Source organism: Panthera leo, chromosome D1, assembly GCF_018350215.1.
Source record: "Panthera leo isolate Ple1 chromosome D1, P.leo_Ple1_pat1.1, whole genome shotgun sequence".
Classification (NCBI taxonomy): Eukaryota; Metazoa; Chordata; class Mammalia; order Carnivora; family Felidae; genus Panthera; species Panthera leo.
In genome coordinates, this window is record NC_056688.1 from 72,216,800 (window position 1) to 72,243,400 (window position 26,601).

The following is a 26,601-nucleotide window of genomic DNA, read 5'->3' on the forward strand; positions in this document are numbered from 1 at the left end:
TTCAAGGAACAGAGCTCAGGTCTCACCCCACCAACTACCCTACATCAACCTTGCCCCTTTCTCCCATAGTGCATGTTGTCTACATGACATTGAATTCATTTACAGAGCAGATATCTGGGACTCACCATAAATTGAGAAATTCAAGCACAGTACAAGGTATAAAAATGTGAATGAAGAAATAGAAAATAGAAAATGCATCTCTTTTATCTTGCCTCCTCTCCTCTCTTCCAAGGAAAGTCAAGTAAAAATGAATGAGGACATAGAAATGAATGAGCTAAATTAGGAATGTTGTATCAATGAACCAAGACTTGAGTAGAGACTTATCCAGGGAGACCAAGGTTTGAAACCACTTTTATACTGGACTGATATGTGATCAGAGTCAGAATTTTAAGAAAGTATTAAGAGGGCACAAAACCAAAAGAATATTTAGAAAGTGCTCCTTAACTTACCTAAACTTTGCTTCATAAGACAAAATGATTAGGGAATTATTGTGGCAGCAGTAGAAATACATATGACTGGATATGTGTGTATAAAGTCCAAAATTTTAAAATGAAGATTGTATATTATATAAACCTTTTTAAACACATGAGGAAGATTCTATAGGATACTATAGAATTGTTTTCAAAAGGTGTGCTATTATTAGTCTGAACATTTGAAGACTAAAATCCACTTTCTGTTATAATTAAAATCTACATATCAAGTGTAACTTCATACTGCTTCATTCATTTTTGAAAATAACACCAAGCTAAAAAAAAAAAAAAAAAAAAAGCACTTCATTCTAAAATAGCCAATACTAGGGCACCTGGGTGGTTCAGTTGGTTAAGCATCAGCTCTTGATTTGGGCTCAGGTCACAATCTCACAGTTTGTGAGATTGAGCCCTGTGTCAGGCTCTGTGCTGTGTGGAGCCTGCTTAGGATTCTCTTTCTCCCTTTATCTCTGCCCCTCCCCCACTGCCCTCCCTCCCCCCCCCCTTAGTAAACAAACAAACAAACAAACTTCAAAAATAAATAAATAAGCGGTGCCTGGGTGGCTCAGTCTGTTTGGTGTCCGACTTCAGATCAGGTCATGATCTCACAGTTTATGAGTTCGAGCCCCATGTCTGGCTCTGTGCTGACAGCTCGGAGCCTGCAGCCTGCTTCAGATTCTGTCTCCCTCTCTCTGTCCCTCCCCCATTTGCACTCTGTCTCTCTCATAAAAATAAATAAACATAAATAAATAAATAAATAAATAGTCAGTGCTCTCCGTCAGAATCCAGAATGGTCCTAGGGAATGTCTCACAATTCTATGATGGAGTGCCTTTTACTTTTAAGAGCAGAGGAATCATTTGTGAGTTCAATGTTCATGATACATCTCCTCATGGAAAGCAGTTAGAGAAAGCCTAGACCAAAAGCTATGTACCTAGAGACTACTACTTTCAGGCCGACCTAAGTGTCTTTAATTAAAAGCAATAGAAATCATAAATGACAGGTACTGAAAGGCCAGGAGGTCAATAACACCACACTAGGCACCACGGGAAAGAACTGTTCCCTGTACACCAGGAATTCCTGCTCTCTTCAACTTCTCCAGGGGGCTTGGTTTGATTAATTCATCCTTTGTCTCCCATATCATAGTTCAGTAAAGGCAAACTTTCAGTTAGACAAAGAAAGATAGTCTATGGGTAGAAAACAGAAATTGCCAAGGCAAAGACCTCCTTAGGAATCTGTGATTTAAATGATTTAAAATGAAGACAGAAAGTTGAGTTTTTCCAGGTGGGCTGGAAAGAAGGCCAGTGTAACCATCATAGCCTATGGCAATGGTCCTGAACTAATCCTAGAGAGGCCCCCTTCCTGGGTAAATTCCAAGGGTTATGTGAGTGAATGAGTAAGTGGTAAGTGTTTGGTATGTGTGTTCTTCCCTAAAGAAGAACTTTGGCTAATTCTATAATGTGCCTAGTAATCATTTATTTATGCATTAATTCAGCAAACACTTCTGACAAATTTCAGATAGACCCAACATTGTGATTGGGTATACAAAGAATGATAACACATGTGCCTTTTTTAAAAGGGATTTGGTCCAGTGAGGGAAACAGACACATAAATAGAAAATTACAAAACAGCATAAGTGCCAACAAAGGTAATTTAAAAGTACTATGAAAGCAGAGGAGAGGGGCTACTAATGTTGTTGGAAGGAACAGAGATGAATATCAGGGAGGCTTCAGAGATGCAGTGGTGCTTGAGCAGCATCTTAAAGGAAGAGGAAAAATTTACCAGCAGGTATGGGTGCGAAAGTATTCTAGGCTGGAGAATCTGTGTGAATAAAGACACAGAGATACAACAAAATGGTGGTAGAGTTTTAGGGAATAAAAAGAAGCTGACTCTGGCTTGGGCTTATAGAAGAATATAGGGGAGCACCAAAAGATGAAATTAGAGAAGTAGAAGACAGATTTCTAGGTACCTTGAATGCCAAGTGAAGAAGTCTTCAAAGTTTTTAAGTGGGGTAGTGACATGAACAAATATATTCAAGAAGACATCAAAATGGAAATCAAATGAGAAATTACCTCTGAATAATTCTCAATAAATCTCAATGATTACTAATGAACTTATAATAAACCTATAATTTATAATCTGCAATATGCAATATACAGTAAAAGATTACTAGTTGTACAAAAAAAAAAACCACTAAAATATGACCCAGAGATAAGAACAACCAAACAAAACAGAACAAACAAATAAAACCTCAACAGAAGGAGAAACTGAGATGACTCACATAGTGTAATTAACAAACAAGAGCTTTAAAGTAACCATTATAAATATGTTTGAGAACTTAAAAGAAAAGATTGTCATAATGAATACATAGACAGGGTCAGGGGATGCTTCAGCAGGGAAATGAAACTTGAAAGAGAAATGGAAATTCTAGAACTGCAAAATATATTTGAGATGAAAATTCACTGGATTTCACAGAAGTTTGGAGTGCAGATAAAGGGTCAGTGAAGTTGAAAATACAACAAAAGAGGGGTGCCTGGGTGGCTCAGTCGGTTAAGCTTCCGATTTCAGCTCAGGTCATGATCTCGCAGTTTGTGAGTTTGAGCCCCACGTTGGGCTCTGAGCTGACAGCTCAGAGTCTGGAGCCTGCTTTGGATTCTGTGTCTCCCTCCCTCTCTGCCTATCCCCTGCTCACATTCTGTCTCTATCTCTCTCAAAAATAAACAAACATTAAAAAAAAAAAAGAAAAAACATCAAAATCAAAAGGAATAAAAAAGCTAAAAACATAAACAGAGACTCAGCAATATGTAGAACAACACTAAGAGTCCTAGAATATGTGTAACTGAAGTTCCAGGTAGAAGAGAGAGAGAATCATGACTGAAAAATATCTGAAGAAACACTGGTTGAAAATTATCTGAATTTGGTGAGAATCATCAACTTACAGGTTCAAGATATTCAGGTAAGTGCAGTTAGAATAAATACAAAGAAAACCACACCTAGACACTAGTCAAACTGCTGAAAACCAAAGACAAAGGGAAAATTTCAGAGAAACAGGGCACATTACATACAAAGTAACAATAATATAAATAATCACTAATTATTCATAAGAAACAATGAAGGCCAGAAGACTAAAGAACATCTTTAGAATGCTGAAATTAAATAAATCAATTCAGAGATGGCTCAAATTCAGAACATATTCTCCAAAGACAAATGTGAAATATATTTCCAGATAAATAAAAGCTGAAAAAATGTATTACTTGCAGACTCATACCAAAAGAGATATTCAAAAAAATCATTCAAGATGAAGGGAAATAATTTCTGACAGAAACTTAGATATTCATGAGGAAAGGAAGAGCATCAACAATGATAAATGTGACTAAAAAAATAAAAACAAAAAAATCCCTCTTTGTTTCCTCTCTGGATTTCATTAATAAACAGCTGATTTTGTATATGTTTTTAAAAGACAAGGAACTATTTAATATAAAATATAACACTGTACTGTGGGACTTATAAGAAGTAAAACATGAGAACAATGGCACATTAGCACAAAGGATAAGGTACTAACTGGTATTAAGTTGTTAACGGTTTATTTTATAAAAAGTGGTATAATTTTAACTGTAAGAAGACTCAAAGATTCATAGTAAATCACTAGAAACAACAAGTAAACAAAATACAAAAAGGTATAGCTAACATGCCAGTAGAATAATTCAAATGGAAGACTGAAAAAGGACTGAAAAGGAGACAGTAAAATGATCAGTGGTTGCCATGGGTCAGGGAAGGAGTGATGAACAGACAAGACACAGAGGATTTTTAGCACGGCGAAAATACTCTGTGTGATTCCTAATGATGGATATATGTTACTATACATTTGTCCAAATCCATAGAATGTGCAATACTTAGAGTAAACACTAAGATAAACTATGAACTTTGGGTCATTATGATATGTCAAGATAGGTTCATCCATTGCAACAAATGTACCACTCTGGTGGCGTATGTTGACAACAGGAAAGCCCATGCATGTGTGGGGGAAAGGGCAATCCCTGTATCTTTCCTTCAAATTTACTGTGAATCTTACTGCTCTAGAGAAATAAAACTGTAATAATAATGATAACAACAATAACAAAAACAGAAGAAAAAATAGCAAATTGTAAGACTTAAGCCCATCAAATTCAATAATGACCTTAAATATAAACAAATTAAATAATTCAAATAAAATCACAGATTCAGCATGGATAGAGTTGAAATCAATGAAATACAAAACAGATACAATAAAGACAATTTACAAAGCCAAGGATTAATCATTCAAAAAGATCAATAAAACTGATAAACCCCTAGTAAGACTGATCAACGAAGAGAGAAAACAAAAATACCAGTATTTGGATTGAAAGAGGGAATTTTACTATAGATATTACTCACATTAAGAGAATAATAAAAGACTATTGTAAATAACTTAATTCCAATAAACTTAAAAACAGATAAAATGAATAAATTTCTTGAAAGACACACACTACTAAAATTTACTCAAGAACAAATAGAAAACCTAAATACTAGTATAGCTAATAAAGAAACTATATTTATAACCAACAACCTTCTCATGAAGAAAAATTCAGTCCCAAATTGTTTCACTGCTAACTCTTTCAAACACTTAAAGAAAAATTAAAATAATTTTATACAAAATAGGATAAGTAGAGTTGGAAAGAGTGGCCCCAAATTTATTTTATGAGGTGGCATCGTACCCTGACAAAGATTTGAACATAAATGCAAAAATTCTTAATAAAATATTAGCAAATTAAATCCAGCAATATGTAAAAGAGATAATAAATCATGATTAAGTAGAATTTATCTCAGGAATATAACATTAATTTAACTTGTGAAATCAGGCAATGTAATTCACTATATAACAAAACAAAGGGAAAAAACATGATCATCACAATAGATTCAGAAACTGGTTTTAACAAAATTCAATACCCACTGATGTTAAAAGCCCACAGGAAACTAGTAATGGAAGAGAACCTCCTCAGTGTGATAAGGGGCATTTAAAAAGAACCTGTAGGACATCATACTTATTCCCCTAAGAGTGAAGAACAAGGCAAGGGATGTCTACTCTTACCATCGCTTATCAACACACTTCTGCAGGTAAAGAAATAGAAAGCATCAAATTGGAAAAGAATAAGTAATTCTATTTGTATTCATAGATAATATAATTGTTTATATAGAAAATCCTAAGGAACCTGCAAGATAATTACTAAAACTAGTAAGTGAATTTAGCAATACTGCATTATACAATATAAAAGTACAGAAATCAATTGTATTCCTATATACTAGCAGCAGACAACTAGAAAATAATTTTTTTAGGTTTTCATTCATAATAGCATCAGAAAATAAAACACTCACAAATAGATAGAACCAAAAAAGTATGCAAGACCTCTACACTAAAAACAATACATTTTTGAGTTAAAGAAGACCTAAATAAATGGAGGAATACACCATGTTCGTAGATCAAAAGAGTCCAAATTGTTAAGATATTAATTCTTTCCAAATTTATCTACGTATTCAACCCATCCTCAATAAAAAATCTCTGAAAGACAATTTCTTTTAGAAATTGACAACTTGATTTTAAAATTTACATAAAAAATAAAGCAGTAAGAACAGCCAAAACAAACTTGAAAAAGTTGGAGGAGTCACACTACTCAATTTCAAGATTTACAGTACAAATACTTTGTAACATTTGTAAAAAAACAAACAAACTAGACTTAAAAAGACAGCATGACATAGGCAAATCGACCACTAGAACAGAATTTGAGAGTCCAGAATTAAACCTTCACATATATGGTCAATTTTCAATAAAGACTTGGGCTGTTAAAGTGGGAAATGATAGTCTTTTCAACAAGTAGTACTAAAACAAGTGGATAAATACGTGGAAAAAAGTGAGCCTTGACCTCTTATCACATACTACTCCCAACAATTAATTTGAGATGAATCATAACAAACCACAAGCAAAAACTCAATGAATACATAAGAGAATATTTTAGTAACATTGGAATAAGCAAAGATTCTTAGATACAGCATATAAAGCACTATATATATAAGAAAAATGATAAGATTAACTTTACCAAATTAAGACTCTGCTCATCACAAGTCATTGTTAAAAAATGAAATGTCAAAGCCCAGACTGGGAAGAAATATTCAGAATACACATATCTGACAAGAACTTATATCAAGAATAGATGAAGAACTACAGAAAAATATCAATCTAATTTAAAAATGGCAAAAGACATGAACACTTTACAAAAGATATAGTTATCTTTTGATAACAATGAACACATGAGAAGGTATTCCATATCATTAGTCATCAGGAAAATACAAATGAAAGTCACAGTGGATACCGCTTTCTACACACTGGAATGGCTTACAACACTAAACATTGGCAAGAATATGGAGCAACTGGAACTCTTAATATATTGGTGGTGAATGTGTCAAATGGTGTAACCATTTTGGAAACGGCTTGGCAGTTTCTTATAAGGTAAAATATATACTTACCAGTGACTCAGGATTTCCACTTGTAGGTACTTACCCAAAACAAATAAAAACTTTGTCCAGAAATAGATTTATGCAAGAATATCATAGCAGTTTTATTCATAATAACCAAATAATGAAAATAACTGGAGAATGGACAAATTGTAGTATTCTCATGCAAAGGGACATTATTCAAAATAAAATTGTTTTAACACTTAGTTTTTTAAAAAAGCAAAAACAAAGAACCAAAATAAAGTAGAAAACCAAAGAAACAAAAGTGATTTTTCCTGAAGGTTTTTTTCCCCTCTGTGGACCTAGCATACTCTGGCCATTGTGAACTCAAAAAGTTGGTCTCATTGACTAAAATAATGATGATGATAGTGATGATAAATATATATGTATATATGTATATATATTCAGTAGGGCAAAAAGCATCTTGGTAAAAAGCAACATAAATATATACCATTGGGTTGCTTGATAATCACAGTATTTTAGGCTACTTCAGTCTATCAACAGAATAGTTGATTTTCACATGTGGGATTCTGGAAAGAGTTACATGATACAGTTAATAGTCCCTTATTTGGGTTAATAGAAATAATGGTAATGAGTGCATCAGAAACAAAAATATAGAAGATGAAGGAATTTTAGAAGGGGGCTTGAAAAATTAAGAAAGATGGAGGGTATTAATTTCATCATGTTTATCCCATCAAATCTTACTATTGTAGAAATCCAACTCACTGTGCTGTAGGAATGGCTGACAACTGTCTGTCTATGATTATGGAAGTTCCGCTAACTTCACATTCCTGCTTATTGCCAGAAAGTGAATTTACTTTCATCATATGAAGGCTGCTTGGAATTCAAATTTGATTTCTTCTTACAAAAACAAAACAAAATGAAACACAAAACAATTTTACTATCCTAGTGGTTTACTTGGCAGGAAAAGACATTCCATGGCTGAACAAGAGTCTTAATCATTAGGGTGATGTGTTCATCTTCTGAGAAGGGATGCCAGGGGTAGAGACTATGGTTTGTTCTTTGTGTCTTTTATACAAGATTAGCTGGATAGGTTAGCAAAGAAACCTACTGATGGGTGCCATGATTTGAAGAAGGCAAATACAAAATATGGATGCATAGGTCTTCTGAGCTAGAGCCTGGTATAAAAATAGGAACCAGTGGCACAAGAACAAAAGATAAATTACCTGTGGTACTTTGATTAAGGTGTTAATTCTTCATTTGTTCAATGTGGGGGAAGTCCACAGGTAAATTTTCATTTCCTTGATTTCATCTTAAAGTTCCTTAATCCCACTAAAAACAACTACCTTACTTAAGTTGAATCTAAAGTTCAACTATTGAACTTTATAGCAAGTAATTCACTGAATAAACTAGATAGATAAGTAGATGATAGATAGATGATAAATGGATAGATAGATAGATAGATAGATAGGAATAGTATACACATAATGAAAAAATTCCATTGGGAATTTGGGAAACAGACATTTCACTAGACTAAACTGGAGGTCAGTTTCCAGGACAGACATACCATGCGTTTTAAGTTGTTTTACATACAATGATATTTACAAAGTGCTTTCAGTAAATACATTATCTGAATTCTCCTCACAATGCTTTGAAATCGATAGGAGGGTAGATATATTTGCCTCACTTGACAGATGAGCAAACCAAGGCTCAGAGGGTTGTGCTACCTTCCTCTGTAATAACCAGTTAACGATATATTGCTAATAAGGAGTGGAGCCAGATCTAGAACTTAGGCCGTCTGACTTTCAGTCGAGTTCACTTCCCCAACCCGAAAGCTACCCCAGTCACTGATTATTTCAGTGATCTGAAATAACCGAATGTCAAAGCCCACCATTCCCTAAGCACATTAGAGGAGTCCATTACCAGTTATGAAGTTCATGCCACTGTCTAATTGGTCTCTGAAATACTGCCCCACCAAAGATGCAAAGAAAGCACGAAGGACTGAAATTATAGCAGGAATTAAAATGATGCCGTATTAATACATTCCTTAGTTGCGGGATTATGAGCAAGTGTTATTGTGGAGAAGGCTTCTATTTTTTTCCTATTGGAAACTCCATTCTCTTTAAAAGATCAACAAGAAGAACCAAAAGGGAATTCCCTAAGGTCAGCTCTGAGGAAACATAAACCTCTAATTCAATAACTCTGCTACTGCTCTGAAAAAAGGCTTTATTATTGCAACATCCATATGGAGCCAATTGGACATTAATGACTAATCAATCCCTCCCCTTTCTATTCTACTTAAAGTGTCACAAACCATGTTTAGATTAGCCCATTTCCTGCTTAGGATTGCTCAAGATGTCTTTTGTTCTTTCAGGACCAGCCTGATGGAGGCAGCTTAAACAAACACACGACCAGAGTGGCGCAGGAGTTATAAAGTGCCATATGTGAATGAACAAAGGGGCTATACTAAAGCCTTTTGTGGTATTTGTTAATGTTTTTCATCTGAGCTTAAAAAGGCTTAATGACTTTGTGGTGAGCTGATGCATGTGGCTCGTGGCTTTGCAAAATGAAGGAAATTCTAACCAGTGATATACCAGTCTGTATTTTCAAGAGTCTCTTGCTTTCAGTTTGGTGCCCGTGTTTACTTTTTTTTTTTTTTTAATTCTCAAGTTATATTTGCTTTACACAGATAGCTAAACAGAGCCCTTTATCTTGTTTCAACTGTAGGATCCAAGGGCAACTGGGATAACTTATGTGATTCTTTCTTTTTAATGACTTGAAAGTGGCAGAGAACATCAAATATTCTACTTATTATCTGTTTGCTATTTGTATGCACAGGAGGACAGCTTACAAGCTGTTGAGCCCAGGCAAAAAGACATCATTTAAGTCTGAACCAGAGACCACTGTGGATGAAATAAGACAATAATAGGTTCTGGCTTCCTAAGTTTTCAGGAGCACCAGGCTCAGATTCAAGTAGATTCCCTTGGAGAATACAGAAGCTGGTAAAAAGCTGGTAGACTAAATAATTCATGTTGCTCAGAGGCTTCTGGCTTCATCCAACTCAATATACTACCATAGACTCTACATGAAATTAAGGAGCACAAACCAAGATGAAGGAAATCTCAGAATTAGTTAACAAAGATACTACTAAATCCATCCTCTTGTTTCCATCCTTATTACTCATCGATTGCCTTGGCCTCACTGTCTCTCCTGGACTGTTATAAATACTAGCCTTCCAACTGATGTGCTTACTTCCAGATTTGAGTCTCCAGTCCCTACTTACATACTTCTTCCTAATTTCAGCCGGAGTATACCATCACAAATGCAATTCTGACCAGACTACTCTATATGTAAAAGTTTTCAATGGTTCCCCGTTGCCCAAAAGATGAAGTCCTAGGCTCTCCATGACCTGGTCCTCTACCTATGTCTCCAGTTCCAACTTTGGCTTCTCCACTTCAAACTTTGTTTGATTTATAATATTGAACTACTTTTAGTTATCCATACCCCATGTTGTTTCATACTAAGCATTCAGTCTTTTCTTTTCCTAGAATTTTCTGTCCACCTTTAAAATCACTTATTCTTCGACTCAGGACAGGGATGATCTTCTCTAGGCAGTCCTGCCTAGTGTATCAGTTTGGGCTAAGTATTTTAGGCTCCCATGGCATCCTATGCATACCTTTATTTTAACATTTACCATGTTTTACCCAAATTATCAACTGTGTGTGCCCACCTTCTTCACAAGACTGTGTGCCCCAAAAGGGGCAGGGATGCTTCCCCAAGGTCTGGTACACAAGTGGGCATATGGTAAGTACTCATATGTCACAATGGAGAGAAGTAGACATCTTCAACTGTGAAAATTTTAGAGTGAGACTCAGATGGCTACCTGTTGCATTAGAAACTGATAATTTCTGAAATCGGATTTTGTATAAATCCTATTTTATTTCTTATATTCTGTAAAATACCTTGCCTTACTTGAGCATCTGTAAAATAATAAGGCTTTGAAGGGAAAATATACCCATAGTTGTTTGGGACTCCGAGATCATTGGTTCCGATCTTAGTTCTTTTATTGACTTGCCCTGTTATACAGTCCTGAAATCCCAGCTTCCTCACTTCCTGGGTAATCTTGAAAGGATGAGTTTTTTTGGAAATATTAAATCTGAAAGCTATTCTAACATTGTAGGGTGTGCATAAATACATACAACTGAAGCAGGTATTCAAACAGACCTATGATGGGAGCTTCCCTAGATAGCAGAGTCATTAGGAAATAGATGAAACATGCTCATAGAATCAGAGAATTTTAACACGAGAAGGATATTAAAGATCATCTAATTCACATTCCTTATTCCACATGAGGAAACTGAGATTTACAGAGGTTAAGTTGTCCAGGTCTCACAGTTAGTAACTGGCAAATATCACAAGAAACTCAGATGCAACTATCTCTTAAGTTTCACACTTGCCATCAGAAGAAATGTCTAAAACGGTCAACTGAATTGCTTCAATAGCATCTAGACTTGGCTTTTAAAACTCCACAAAATTCATTTAATTGGTTTCTCTTCTCCATTTCATTTGTTTCAGGGAATTTTCCTTTTATTAGAATGAGAGATGTAGATACTGGGTGCAGTAGTAACTAAATTTTTTATTAGGTTATTGTATGGAAATCATATTAGAAGGATTTTGGCCACTCAACTCATTTCCATAATCTGCCAAAACTTCTTTGCCCCGAGAATCTGGTGAAAGTATTTGAAAGGTACTTAATATGTGTATGGTTTGAAAGATTTAAAAAACTTTCAAAAGTTTCTATTTCTTGGGGTGCCTGGGTGGCTCAGTTGGTTAAGCATCTGACTCTCGGTCTCAGCTTGGGTCATGATCTCACAGTTCATGGGTTCAAGCCCGGTGTCAGGTTCTGTGCGACAGTGCAAAGCCTGCTTGGGATTCTCTCTCTCTCTTCTTTTCTCTGCCCCTCCCCTGTACTCTTTTTCTCTCTCCTTTTCAAAATAAATAAATAAGCTTAAATAAAAGTTTCTAGTTCTCTTTTTTTTTCCTTCTTTTTAATGAAAACCAACAGGGAAAAGCTACTCCAACAAAAGCAACCAACTCAATCAGCTCATCTTGCAGAAAAATGGGAGTCAGTGTGGCTTAGATCTGGGTTTTAACTCTATATTTGATCTTCCCTAAGTTGGGAAAATTATTTCCTTTCTCTAAAATGGTAATCTCGTCTCCTTACAAAAGAGAGTTAATCATTTCTACTTGGCAGGATCCTTGTAAAGATTAAATGGGAATGTAAAATTTCTTAGCTCAGTGACTGGATCCCAGGAACCACTCACTAAACAGTAGTCGCCCGTAGAAATAGTAGCAGTAATAATGGCAAGAGAGAAGTAATAGAGTCTATTCCAGTACCTAGGACATATCAAGTGCTTTCAACTCATATTTGTTCCCTTTCCAGTCTTTCCCCATACCTGAGTGATGTGTCCTATACTACATAGTCCTGTCCTTCAGAGTAGTTATAAAACGACCCACAAGTTAGCTGGGGAGTGTAATTTACTACTTAATGGAGTGTCCTCTGCCCCAAAGTTAAAAATATTTAAAACAGTCTCTATGATAAAAAGCTAAAATGTACTGAATATGCATAGGACCTAACCTCAAAAGACCATCTCATATCCCCCAGTTCCCACATGTGGAAACTATAACCTGACTATGCTGCTCAGTCCTGGCCAGAATTTATGGATCAGCTTTTTATAAAGGACTCATTGGAATAACAAAGGATTAGGATTCTTGATCGAGATACTGTAATAAATGAAGGGCAAGGTAGTTTCAGGGACATTTGACAATTGTTTTTCTTTTTCCTCTACTAGTAGTTCTGTAAGTCTGCAACATGGAGTAGACTTTTCCATTTTGTCCTCAGGTATGATTGGCCTTCCCAGTGAAAAGTGAGCTTATATTGAAGCAGCACAAAATGATTTCTCTCCCATGAAATATATATGTAAACCAGTAAACTGCAATTTGTATTTTTAGTATAAATTTAAAATGGTTGAATACATTGCTTATGAAATTATCTCTGGGGCTGAGACTTGGGATATTAAGTTTTAGTTCGGAGTTACTTCTTTACAGCCTACTCCTAAATTTAACAGTCTACAGTATAATGCAAATGTCAATGGATTCTTACACACTTGCTTCCCTCTGGTACCAAGACCCAATATGGGGCATCATGTCTACGGGTAAGTATTCATTGAACAAAAACAACTGAAAAAAACCCTCTCCACTAGTAAGTACAAGAGAGAACAATCTGTTAGACATCCATCAGTCCCATCAGACTAAGTGAAATCATACTTTAATGAGTAATATACCCAGGAAGAAAAGAAGTGTTTTTAATATGACTTGAATGAAAACCCTCCCAACACATACTCAGCTCTCTGATGATGCTATATGAAAAGATGCCCATTGAACATCCGCCCGGAAACAATATTAAACAAAACACAAGAATAAAGAGATTAACAGATTCCCCAGACTAAATGAACTGCTGCTTTTCCATTATTTTTAACTTCTGTAGTCTAAGTCAATCTTGAACAATTAAAGGTTAATGGCTGTTTATTTGGTAGCAAAGTTCAAATTCTTGAGCCTGACATTCAAGGCCATTCACAATATGGAACCCAGGTATTTCTATAACCTGCTCAATTCCTTAAGTATTTACTGAGTATGAATATATGCACGACTTTTGCTGGGCTTGGTAGGGAACACAAGGGTGAGGAAAGTCATTCTTCCCTTCTGGAACTTTGTTATGAATATCTGTATGCTTTACTGTTCCTGCATCTGCTTGGATTATTCCCTCAACTGAAAGTTCTTCCCCTTCTCTTTGCTCATCCAAACCTGGGCTTATCTCTACCTATATTTCTATCAGGACTCCAACAATCACTGTTTTTCACAAAGCACTGTAGCTTCCTCCTCTAAATAGCACTTTTATTTTTCTGTTTCTCTAATGATGCACTTGAACATGTAACACCTTAGGTTGCTTTGCTTTCTGTGTGTGCTAATATTATAATCCCAACCACATTACTAGCTCTTGGACAATAGAGTGAAGTCCATCTGTTAAGAAATCCTTCCCTCCATGCCCATATGTGCTGTACACATAAGAGGTAATCAGCAAATTATAACTTAAACATGAAGGTAAAATGGAAGATTGGGGGCCCCCGAACATGGGCAGATCCTGCTTAGAAAGGCCTGGCTATTGGTACTGGCAATTCAGTCTACAAAGAACTATTGCTAAAGAGTACGAAATGATAGGTAGTGGGCACAAGCAAACAGTGTTAGACAAGCAGAGTAAAATGAGACAATGAATATGAAAGAAGGATATATGCAAAAATAAAAATATCTTAAAGAAAAAAGCTAAGAAGTCAGTAAGAGAAAATGAGAAAGAGCTAGCTAGGTGGTTATCAACTTTTTGAAATAAATTATAAGCACAATTATCAGAACTTGAAAAAAAGGAAAGGACCAATTGGGGGGTGGGGCGGGGGGAAGTTTGGCAGAAAGAGTTTAAAAAGTATTCCAAATTGGCCTGGTGCTCTTTAAATTCCACCAGCTTAATGTTGGGCTGAATTCAATAGCCTGTAGACAGCAAGTCAAATGGCTCTTGCTGCCAAGAGAAGATGATTCTGGGACAGGTAACCAGACAAGGTGCATAGCCGAAGGGCTACATAGTCAGTCCAAACATGACAGAGAGACCTCTATCAGCCAGGGTTTACTCTAATATATGTGAAGTAGACATACATAATACTGAGGAAGCATGGACTGATTTTGCAGTCCCACTGGGACCATATGCTGGCTGTTCTTATCTTGGGTCTAATTTTCATGGAAGATGTTGTTAATCTTTTGTGGCCCAGTTTCTGAGACAAGTTGGGGAAGTCCTTCTGTGTGATTCAGTAATAGCATAGACAAGCATTTCTTGACTAGGGTGGATGATATTCAATCAGAAAACTAGACTGTGTGTGTGTGTGTTTGAGTGTGTGTGCATGTGGTGGTGGTGGTGATGGCAGCGGCGTTGGTTTTATATATATATATATATATATATATATATATATATATATATATATATATATATATATTGCCATTGACACTTCTTTAGAGAAGAAGCCAGGCCAGTGAGAAACCAGCTACTGGCCAGAGCTAGGTTCCTCAGTAAAGGAAGGCTAGCTCTTTGGGCTTTCTAGCTTAAGCAACTCTGAGAAGCAGGTTGAGTTCCCTTTATGAAGTATTAGGGGATGGAGTTATACAAGAATCTTGACATTTCACTCTCTTGCCCCATCAGGACTATCCATCACTTGGAGAGTTCAATGGAAATTGTTTTCCACCAACATTAAAAGTTATTTGGGAGCTTTTAAGACACAGCAAATATATTTCTTTAAGAGAAGTTTATTTGCTTGTTTAAGAGAGCGGTACTTTATATATAGTGCTGATATAAACTGGTGCACAGGATCCTCTAAAACTGTTTATATCCACAGTAAAATACATTTTTGTGATACTCATACAACAGAGTTAGTCCAGAGCCAAGGGCTTTGTGAACTCTGCTTATCTCCCAGCCTGTGGCTGTTACTCACTCCTCATCAGGCCTTGGGCCTCCCTGGCTACTGATCCTGGTTTCAGACCCCAGCCTGCTGGTTCCATAGAAAATGCTTTGTCTATTCATTTCTCTAAGATTCCTGGAAACACTGTGTTAGGCAGCTATGGAAGGTCAGACCCATAAGCACAGCTCTGATTAGTGCTCCCTTCTGATTTATCTCAGTCTTTTCTTTTAATATATAGGATTCCTCACCTTATCTGCCTAATATGTACTCTAGTGTTTGGATTCCTTCGTAAGCAAAGACATCTCATTATAGAGATGGGATATTTCTATAATAATTTCATTTCTTTAAAGGATGGTGTAGTCCAGAATTGATACTTGTTACATTCTAGTTGACTTAAAGGTGAATGATTTCAATTACATGGCAGTATAATAAGACAGTTAAAAAACTGCCAACTAGAAATAACCTAGACCAACTTCCTTAGCTACAGATGAGAACACTCAGGAATGGAAAGTGACCTGCCAAGTGTGGAACAACTGGAATTTAAGTCTCCTAGTCCGTGAGCAAATATCTGAAGGGGTGTCATGTGGAGAAATGGTAAGCTTTATTTTTTGGAACCTAAAAGTCAGACTAGAGCCACTGGGTAGAGGTTATAAGGAAACAGAGACAAATTCTGGCTCCCAATAACAAAGAATTAATAATTAGAATTGGAATGAGCTTCTCAAGAAGTAGCTTTCTGTTAATAGACTAATAGGTGCGTTTGAACAGAATAGAGATGGCCACTTGTTAGGGTTCTATGAAGGGATTTCTTGGCTGGAACTGTGATTTTGATGATGCCACTCCTTTATTCCAATTCTGAGAATCTAAGTGTTGCATGGGAAGCACTGTATTCTGGACTTGAAATAATAATGACTTTCATATTCCAAAGTATAAGCAGTTGTAGCCCTTGCACCCCACCCTAGATTACACTACAGCCCCCCTCTGCTGCCTTGAATGAGCCATGTATCTTCAAACCAATCTTCCCTTTCCACCAGGAATAAGAAGGACCCAGGGAGGGGAAAGGGAATGAGAAAAGTTTCACAGGTTTATCAGAGTGCGAATCAAAGGGTAAGTAGAATTTTTAAGAGAAAAACATTAGTATTAAGTGGTGCATTTTTAAGAAAAAAGAGGAAAAGTTGCATTCTCTCTCATTGGTCTACAATCAGAGAGCTTAAGTTGACAATAATAGAGCTAACCTGAGGTATAAAACATAGAAGCAATCAGAAGTTTGCCAAAAAATAAAGCTTTCAGAAAGGTTAAGGCCATGTTGGCTGGGATCCAATTCACAATTCAGTACAAATCTATAAAAGTCTTCTAAGCAAATCTGAGGATCTGAGAGCAACAGTTCTAAAAGGGACTATTCTGGGTGCATGTATCCATTTCCACTCAAATCAATGCAAGTTTTTTATACATGGAGGACACATCACCACAGTTTCAACCCAGGGTCCAGAAGTCTGGCCAATGATCATCACCACAGTTTCAACCCAGGGTCCAGAAGGTCTTTTTGGATACAGAGTGTGTTTCTTATAAGAAAGATGATCTGTGCACAATAGCTTCCACTTAGTTTTCAACCCAGGGTCTAGAAGTCTGGCCAATGATCATCCCTTTAGGAGCTCAAATTCCCTGATTCCCCACATCAAAATATGGTGCAGCCTTCCTCTGAGGCTGGGACACAATGATTGAACTGTGGAATTAAAAGAGGTGTTAGGAAAATGTTTTCTTACTCAAGATAGTCTGCAAAATGGAAAAAAAAAAAGTATCTCTTTAGAGATCCCCAGTGAGAGAGAGAGAGAGAAGAAACAGGATAGAAAGAATATGAAAAAGAAGGCAAGTCACAACAGTTATCGCTGGGAGAAGAGAAGGAGAGGAGAGAGAGAGAAAGGAGGGGCCCATCTGTGAAATACAATGAGAGACAGCTGCTCATTAATAAAAAAGAAAAGTTAAAGGGATGTGAAAACTGGATTCAACAAGTGGCACAAATATGCTCTCAAAGGTACTGGTCTCCTCTTTTATTTCTCTGGAAAAAAACTAAGTGGAAGCTATTGTGCATAGATCATCTTTCTTATAAGAAACACACTCTGTGTCCAAAAAGACCTTACTGACAATCTTGGAATTGGAAGGGACCATTTTTAGAGATAATGGAATATAGAACACATCTTTTAAAAGATAAGGAGGCATTAGTCACTTGTTTGCCATCCTTTAGTAAAAGAGCCTTAATCCAAACCTTCCAATAACTGGGCCATCACCCCTCCTACTGTACTTTGCAACCTTGAAATTAGGAGAGTTGGGACAACCATCGCATCTTGCCTGAAGAGAACAAGGAGAGGGGAAAAGTCGATAAGAAGTTAAACAGCTGTTCATCATTCTTAATACATGGTGACTGACTCCACTAATCAAGTCCTCTCTTCCATGTCCCGCATAGGAGCTAACACATTTTATGTGCTCAGTACATAGTAAGCCTTCAACTGCTTCAAAGTATAACAAGACCTTACACATGTTTCCTAAGCCCCCAGCACCAATGAATTTGTAGATTTATAAATATCATGGTGAACAAGAAATGCTGTCTTGTCATATTCAAGCCAAATAACAGCTGGACTTTAAAAATAAAATTTTGAAGGCATTTGCCTTTTATATTTTTAATTTCTGTTTTCCTGGCTTATGGTTTTGTCATTTGATTTTGATGAGTGTTTAATACACACATGCACAGCTGCCTCTTTGGGTGACCTTTCCCTTGCGGCTTCCATGCTCAGAGCTATGAAGCAGGTCCTCAAGTTGCTTAGTAAGTGATATTGGCATTTTCATGACTGCCAGACATTTTCCTGGGAAGCCCAGCTGGACCAGGCCCTCATCTCCTAGGCTGACGTACGTTAGTCACTTCAGAAGCCTCACAGGAGGATGGGGTGCAAGTGGAAGGAGGGCATAGTCCCTTAAGATTGCTGTTCTGCATTATTCACAATAACCAAGACATGGAAACCACCTAAGTGTACCTCGATGGATGAATAGACAAAGAAAATGTGATACACACACACTCCTCTTGAAGGCGTTTTTGTAGATGAATATTATTCATCCACAAGAGAAGAAAATCCTGCCGCTTGCAACAACATGCATGGACCTCGAAGACATTATGCGAAGTGAAACAAATCAGACGGAGAAAGACAAATAATACTGTATGGTCTCAGTTATATGTGGAATCGGAAAAGGAAAAGCTCTGGAACAGAGCAGAGTCGTGGTTTCCAGGGATTAGGGGGAAGGGGAAGGGGAGAGAAGTTGGTCAAAGGGTATAAACTTCTAGTTATAAGATGGATAAGCTCTGGGGAGCTAATGTACAGCATGGAGAGTATAATTAACAATACTGTATTATACACTTGAAAGTTGCTAAGAAAGTAGATCTTAAATTTTCTCATTAAAAAAGAGGCAATCATGGAAGGTGACAGATGTGTTAACTAACCTTGTGGTAATCCTTTCCTAATATACATGTGTACCAAATCATCACATAGTACACATTCAATTTACACAGTGCCATATATCACCATCTGAATAAAGCTGGGAAAAACATTTAAATTGCTGTTCCAAGCCGGAGGAAACATAGACATGATCACACATGGACTGAGAAGAGGTGGCGAGCTAGGCTAGAGCTGCAGAACTCACCTGGCCATTGAGTTCACCTAAACAGCTTTCGCTCTGAAGCTCTGGGCAGCACAACCAAGTCTTGATCTTTTTAACACTTTTCTCAATGACAATTATGCCTGTCTGTCTGTCTGTCTGTCTGTCATACACATTTCCCTTTTAATCTTCTGTCTTCCTTCGCTAGACTTTAAACTCCAAGAGGTCAAGAACATATCCGTTTTGCTTCCCTCGGTTTATCTAATGTCTAGTTCTGACACACAGTAGATGCTTAAGAAATGTTTTGTTTTCCTTCATTTCATTTCGTTTTGTTGAGACCACACACTGATTGAAGGAGTTTACAAGCTGTAGTTATTCTTTCACTACGGTTCCTTCTTACTCTTCCTGTGAAGGGAAATATGAAGGAGCAAAGTAGAGAAAGTATTATGTGTACCTGTTATCTACTCTGACTTGCATATGAACTGTAACTCCAGCAGGCTTTGCAATCAGCTCTTACTTGAAAAGATGCCAGGAAATATCCTAAAGTCAGCAGAAGGCTGCTACCCATCCCAGCAGTCCTCACAAAGGCAGTGTGCTTCTGTCGATATTAGAGCCAGTAACTTGACTCCATTCATGAACTCACAGTCCCCCAAAAGCACATGAGGTCTCAATGGCAACTCTGGGCAAGCTTCTGAAGGGAGGTTTTCACACGCTCCTTAAGCTCCTGGGCCACTACAGCCCTTCTACTGTTACACTCATCAGGCATTGCTGCTGTGTGTGACAGGGTAACACGAGAGCTGGTGTATGGCATGACTTGCTATATTTAGGGGAGAGGAAATGGGCCATACTGGGGAAGGTCACAAGGAGTTTGTTCAGAAAAGTGAAGGCACCATGGATTTATCTTATATGCAGGGCATGCCGTATAGCACAGTATTTAGAAGCTTGGGTTCTGGAACCAGGCTGCCTGGGATCGACTCTCAGCAATGCGCTTACTAGCTATGTGACCTACGGCAAGTTACTTAATTACTCTTGTCTTTAATATTCTCATCTGTAAAATGGAAAAGAAATAATAATACCTTCTTTACAGAGTTGTATAAGGTTTACATGAGACAAAATGTGTAAAAAGCTTCGCACATTCTCTTGCATGTAAGTGCTTCAGAAATGTTTGCTAACAAACAACACAACAACAACAAAAAACAAATTAACCAGGAAATTGGTCTGAATCCAGACAATCTGGGTATTAAATGGAATTTCTAAGAATATTTCTATACAATATTGTGCTCTATAATTAAGTTTTTCATTTTTTCCTTTCATAATGGTTAATAACTCCGATCAGGCTTTTTAATTTACCAGGCACATAATATCATCAATTAATTATTAGCATTATTGAGAGGTAACTGACTATATGTATACCCATTATACAGTCAAGAAGCCAAATGAAAAAGGAAGAATGATAGATTAAGAAAACTGTCGGAACGAGGGTAGAGTGATAGAACTCTGCACCTCCTAGTCTATGGAAAAATGAACAGACTGAATATTCCGAAGTGATGAAAAATGCTATTTCATTGTGTATGGTCAAAGATTTAGGTACTCTATGGTACAATCTTGCAACAACATTGAGATGGGCCTGGCCTGAATAAATTGGTTCCCTAGGCCAAGGAACCTCAACCCTCATGAGGAAAAACCTACACTTCTAAGTGCCTATAAAACCTCAATGTCACTGTGCTCTCGGTACACATTCTTCAGGAAAGGCAGCAAGTGTATTTCTGGTTTTAAATCCTCTTTATCCCTTCCCTTCCTCCTTCTCCTAATTTTCCTCCTCCTCCTCCTCTTCTTCCTCTTCCCCTTCCTCTTCCCTTTCCTTGCCCCCACCCCCACACACACAACAATCAGAATTTAACACCTTGTCCCCAGGACTATCATTAACCATTAGTCTCTCCTACTCGTATAAAAAAAAAAATCTGCTTTTTGAATACTCTGTGAAGTGCTTCCTAAAGCCTGTAATTGGTCATCTTTAAGTGTTCATGCCAGGGATTTCTGAACTGCCTGGGACGGCCCCAAGCTATCACCAGAAGTCATGTCCAGTTCAGATGAGGCTATGAAATGTCTCCGCGTGTTTTCGAGGGATTAGGGTCCTGGAAGAAATTCTGCCGGTAAAAGCGATAATAGTAAGATTCTTGTCCTCAAGCTAAAGAAGAACTTTAGCAGGGACCCAAGATGGGCAAAGTATTGTGTTACTCTGAAGAGAACAAATTAATCTTCCCTGACTGGTGGGAGGGATTCTGCCAAAGGAACAGCTAACGGGAAAACCAGTCCTTACTCTGTGATGACACAGTAAATAACCAGGCAACATTACTACTGAAGTGCTGACCCAACTCATAAATTGTACCCAGCCTCTGGAGAGCAATTTCTGCTGATTTGCTGCTTGTGCATTTAAAACAAACAAACAAAAAGGGACAAGGAGTGGACAGGCATTGACATTGCTGTGGATAAACCCACTGAGAGTGAAGCTGGTCTTTCTATCCAGACTTTCACAAGAATTTAGTAATGGATAGTGCTTGGGCACAGGCCGAGCAATTATTAATTTTACACTAAATCTGCTGCAAACCATCACTGAGTTCCCAAAAAGGTTTGATTGCACCTGGGACTTACTTGATTCAGGGTTAAAAAATCCTCCTTTGTAGGTTAGCCCTTTTTTTTAAACGAGTATGCAATGACGTGGATGAAACACAGAATTCTGTTATTCATGGGAACGCAGAGGGTCATTTTATTTAAAAACTTTGAAATGGCACCTTGAAGTACGTGAATTGCTACGTGTTCGGTAATATAGGATCTAGCTACATCTCAACGTCCTCAACTATAATATATAATGAAGGCTAAGAGTTCCTCTGCTTTGCCAAAAAAAAAAAAAAAAAATCCCAGCTGGTACTCCTGAGAAAGACTGTATAATCCTATAACTAACTCAGATGCACCTTCACAAACGCCCGGAGCAGCAGAAAAGAGCTACGGAAAAGCCACTCACCCTCTGCATCTTCTGGCCGAGTAAGATCGATGACACCTGGGCCCAGCTTTCCATCTTCACTTGACTTTCCTGTTAACTGGGGCCCCAAATTCTCAAAGCGTGTTCTTTCCTAGAGGAAAGAATAATCAGAGGCTTATTCTAGCTTCCGAAGCAGCCACTTTTTCCTTCCAGTTTCTATCTTGCTTAGCGGGCAAAACTCGGATTTACAAACATCATTTCTGACCAACTGGGGATCAGAAAATCTTTCAGGAAGATTCCACTAAAGCCTGGTGGTGGCACTGAGAGCGCTGACAGCGTCTAAAGCACAGTACCTGTAAGGAAAGGAAACCTGTGCCGGGAAGCCTGCCGGGCGGCACTGCGCATCTTCTCTCAGTGGGATTTGCTCCAGTAATCTAAAAGGAATGCAATTGAAAGGTTTGAGCCCAAAGTGCAAAACTTGAAAGAGCAATTCCCGTGAAAATACACTGCTAGTTAACGGGAGAGGAATTGTCTCATTTGGAGATCGCAGTTTGCATTGGTATTCCTGGGAAAATACAAATCGGAGTTTTAGGCAGGAGGATTTCAAAAACAAATGTTTCAGAGCGGGCAGACTAGATGATGGCATTGATGCTATTATTTTGCCTAGGAGTTTCAACTGTAACTTCTGGGGAAGTAAAAAGAAGATTACTCCTAGCCAGCCATGGAGTCAGGAAATTTAAATATCTGTGCCGTTACAGGAGGGAAACTCAAACACGTTTGCCTTATTAGCCAGGTCCTCTAGGACAGGGAGCCTGAAATATCACAGTGAACTCTCCCTCTGCAGCTCTCCGGATCAGTGGCAGAGGGCTCACTGACCATCACTAATACGGTGTTCTTGTCTGCAAAAACAGAGCACGTGTCCCCTTCTCGCCTCCTTGCTACTCTCCAGACTCAAACTTGGCTTTGTGTTGTGCTTATGAATGAATGAAACCTTGTTGTTCATTACTATGAAACAATATTAAATGTCATGTCAGCTTGAATTTACAGACATGAAATAGCAGCTTCCAGCTCCGGGAATGGTTTCTGCATGTTATACTTAATGCATTATGCAGCAGTAGAGTGCTGATTGCTGTTCAGTCTATTGTTCAATGACCTAGTTCTGTACTGAGCATGTTCGGCATTAGATGGAAACACTCAGAGTGTTCTCTTCTGTAAGATGTTTAGAAACTTGGAAATATTCTTAAAGAGCAAACATACAATTACTTGATAGAGGCTGTGTCTCATTTGTACAGCCTCACTACATTTGTGCTTTCTAATATGATTATTTTTGAATATCATTATATTTCTATAATTAATTCCCATCAGTCAAATTGTGCAGGAAGTCTTCCAGTTCCCCTTCATCATGGAATATCTTGAAATCTGTGTTGGAAGAAAACGCAGCATAAACCTTGCTTTAATGTAGCACCAACTCTATGAAAGATATGCAACAAAATTGTAATCTTGAGTTTCCCCCACTGGGCAATCCTAACTAGTTACACTAGTGGGATATGGGGAAACCTCCGAAGTACCACACTTATAAAAATCAGAATGGAAAATAAAAAGCAAATTAGGCACAGTTCCCCAATATTTTCTCATGTGAAAACACCGCTGCACGAGAACAAATTAACCCAGATGCAGGCCTCAACAAAAAGCAACCACAAGCCATGTGGGAGTTTCACACATTGTCGGGGGCGGGGGGGGGGGGGGGGGGAGGAGGGGGGAGGACAGCTGCTTTTAATCAGCCAATTTCTATTTTTGAGTAGTACTTTCGGTTGTCATGATGTAAAGAAAAAGAATTAAAGTGAAGATGAGTAGTACCAGGGAAAGCAAAATATTCAACCTTTGTTTTATCACATTGTTTCGCATTTCAAATATTTGCATGTGAATGCTCTCCCTATGTTAAATGCAAAAGGAGTTTTGATGTGACACCTGCAATCTTCTTGGAAGAACAACCTTTAACTGTATTTTCATGGGGGGAAAACAACTTTCTCTGAAAATCAACAGACCGTGCTACCTATCAATATGCATATTTCAAGTATCTTTCTAGTCATTCATTCTCTTTGATTTTACCGGAAAATATTCTCAGTAAAAAAAAAATAAAGTTCCTGAAAGAATATCAATATTTTGACAAGGAAGGAGAAGAGGGAAAATTACATGCCATGGTTTGTAAAATCCTAAGACAACAAAGCTTACATGATGATAATATCTTTTCTTTTACAAAAAATGAAGTGCACTCACAATTCAGTATTATCAGCTTGCTTTTAATCATAACAAAAAACATTCGGAACATTCAACAACACATTCACAGTGCCTTTGAAGTCATACATTTTTCTGACTTCATTGAAAAAAAACATTCTTCTGCAGAGCTACTTTCCTTATAAAATATCAATATTTTGACAGAGTAGAAGTCAAGGAAGAATATCCCATGAAACACTCGTTAAACAGGCAGAAAATAAATCAATGGTAAAAATTGTTTTGGGCAGTGGGCTGCATTTTATAGTTGGTAATATTAAGCACTTGTGTTTGAGATTAAAGAAGGACCCTGCAAAGCCATGCCCTTTCATATAAATTTCTACCTAGTCTCCCAGAAGATTTCCTTCTTCAAAGAATAGCTCAGAATATTTATTTGCCAGCCACATAACCATAAGATAAGAGGGCCTGATGTCTACAAGTTAGCTCCTGTCAGCTGGGCCAAGCAAAGATTTTACCAGTAAGGTTGAACATGAGCCTAGTAAATACAGGATGTGTACATAGGCACAGAGATGAGTTCAGAGATACTTCAGTTCCAACAGGCTTCAACTTCTGGCCATGAAGTGCCAATGGGTATGCCCCTATATCAAACAGATAAAGATTTGTGGGTGGTAAGTTCTTAACTCCAAATTTTGCCCACGCACTTGAACTAGCTCTCACAACATACATGTCGTCCAAATAAGATACTTTGGAGAAGTAAGCAAAAGAGTTCAGTGCTAATTTAATCTCAACTCCCCCAGGAAAATCCCCCAATCTTCATGTTGACGGTGAAATGTGCATTTTACATGCAACGATGTGATCAGACCCTTACTTATGCATTGTCAGTCACAAAACATGCAGGCAACATTAAAGTTACTGAAAAAAATTAAAGTCAGCTCTGCTGTGTTGTAGGGACTGTTGGCTCTCTAAGTGCTTTGAAATTATGATGTATGAGGTAGATGTTGCATATTAAATAAAGATATTTCAATGATAAAGCCCCCTTTAGTGAGAGCTGATGAATGTTAAATGTTACAAGCCACAAGACGGTGGCATCCATCATCTTCACATATTATCAGAGTCAATGACGGGGCAGCCTCACTGATGACAGATAGACTGCTGCATTATTATCCCTTCTTTCTAGAGTCACTGCACAAACCATTCAAGTCCTCAAGCATTATTTTTAACTTTGCATTAAATTAGCAACTTTTCTCTCCCTACCATGGCAAGATTGATCAATTTTGTTTTTGCATCGGTGGAGAAAGAGAATGGATCTGGGGTAACGCAAAGAACAGAGGCTTGTTTCCATCCAGGAAAAAAAAAAATCAACTTCCCCTTACTGGCAACAAATGTAAAATTGTGATATGGGGAAAGAACAGCAATGAAACAGTAAGCACACAATAATGGCTTTTCTTTGCACTTAGATAAAAGCTGAATTTTTGATGCGCACAGTATATTTTAATAAAATTTTATATACTATGTTTTATACACTTATTGGCTATTCCATAATAATGTGTGTGCTAACAGTAAAATTGCTCTTAAATTTATGTGTGTTATTTATACGTTCCCCCGTAACAATGCTTTTTGTTGTAAAAAATATTCTGTTTATTAATGTAACTTTACAACCACTGCATCCAAGATCCGTGGTAAATTAATGACATTTTTATTATTTTATAGTGTCATTAAATTTTTACTGATCACTCCATCAAACAGAGGCAGTAAAGGCCATAATGTAAACTGGGACACTTAGATCAGGCAGCAGGAAGACATTCCATATAGTCTGAAGAAAACTGCTAGCAATAAATGATATTTATACCATCTTTAAGCATGTTAGAATACTTGGATAAGTTTGGCAAAACTGTTTCAGTAGTAGAGTGGATTGTGTACTTAAATAACAGTTTGCTTGCCAGCAAGACAAGCCTTTTTCAAACCATATGTGAGGTGACTGAGTGCAGCCCTCTCCTAGAAAACAACACGCGAGATGTATGATGCCCCGGGCACCCTCCCCTCGGGGTTACCAAGACTGACCAGCACACACCATACCTCAAATCACTTCCACACAGTCTCCTCTGCTACAAAACGAAGTGGAAATTGGTAAGTGCTGAGAGAAGCGCTTTGTTTGTTGCCTTACAAACAAATATATTTCATTTGACAAGTAGACATAGCTGGACAATGATGTGATATATTTTATTCCCATGGTCCAGGTGAGAG

At 37.5% G+C, this 26,601-nt stretch overlaps 1 protein-coding gene across 14 annotated transcripts in view; it reads right to left on the bottom strand.

Moving 5' to 3' along the window:
• SOX6 (SRY-box transcription factor 6) overlaps positions 1-26,601 on the bottom strand; it is a 377,057-nt gene that overhangs the window by 23,950 nt on the left and 326,506 nt on the right. For 9 of the 14 annotated variants that reach the window (XM_042907314.1, XM_042907313.1, XM_042907311.1 and 6 more), the window contains one exon: positions 22,168-22,276. In XM_042907314.1, the coding sequence (XP_042763248.1) occupies positions 22,168-22,276 (109 nt within the window). Of the gene's footprint in view, positions 1-22,167; positions 22,277-22,478; positions 22,560-26,601 lie in introns of all 14 variants that reach the window. The other 5 variants (XM_042907310.1, XM_042907309.1, XM_042907303.1 and 2 more) reach the window with 1 other exon arrangement.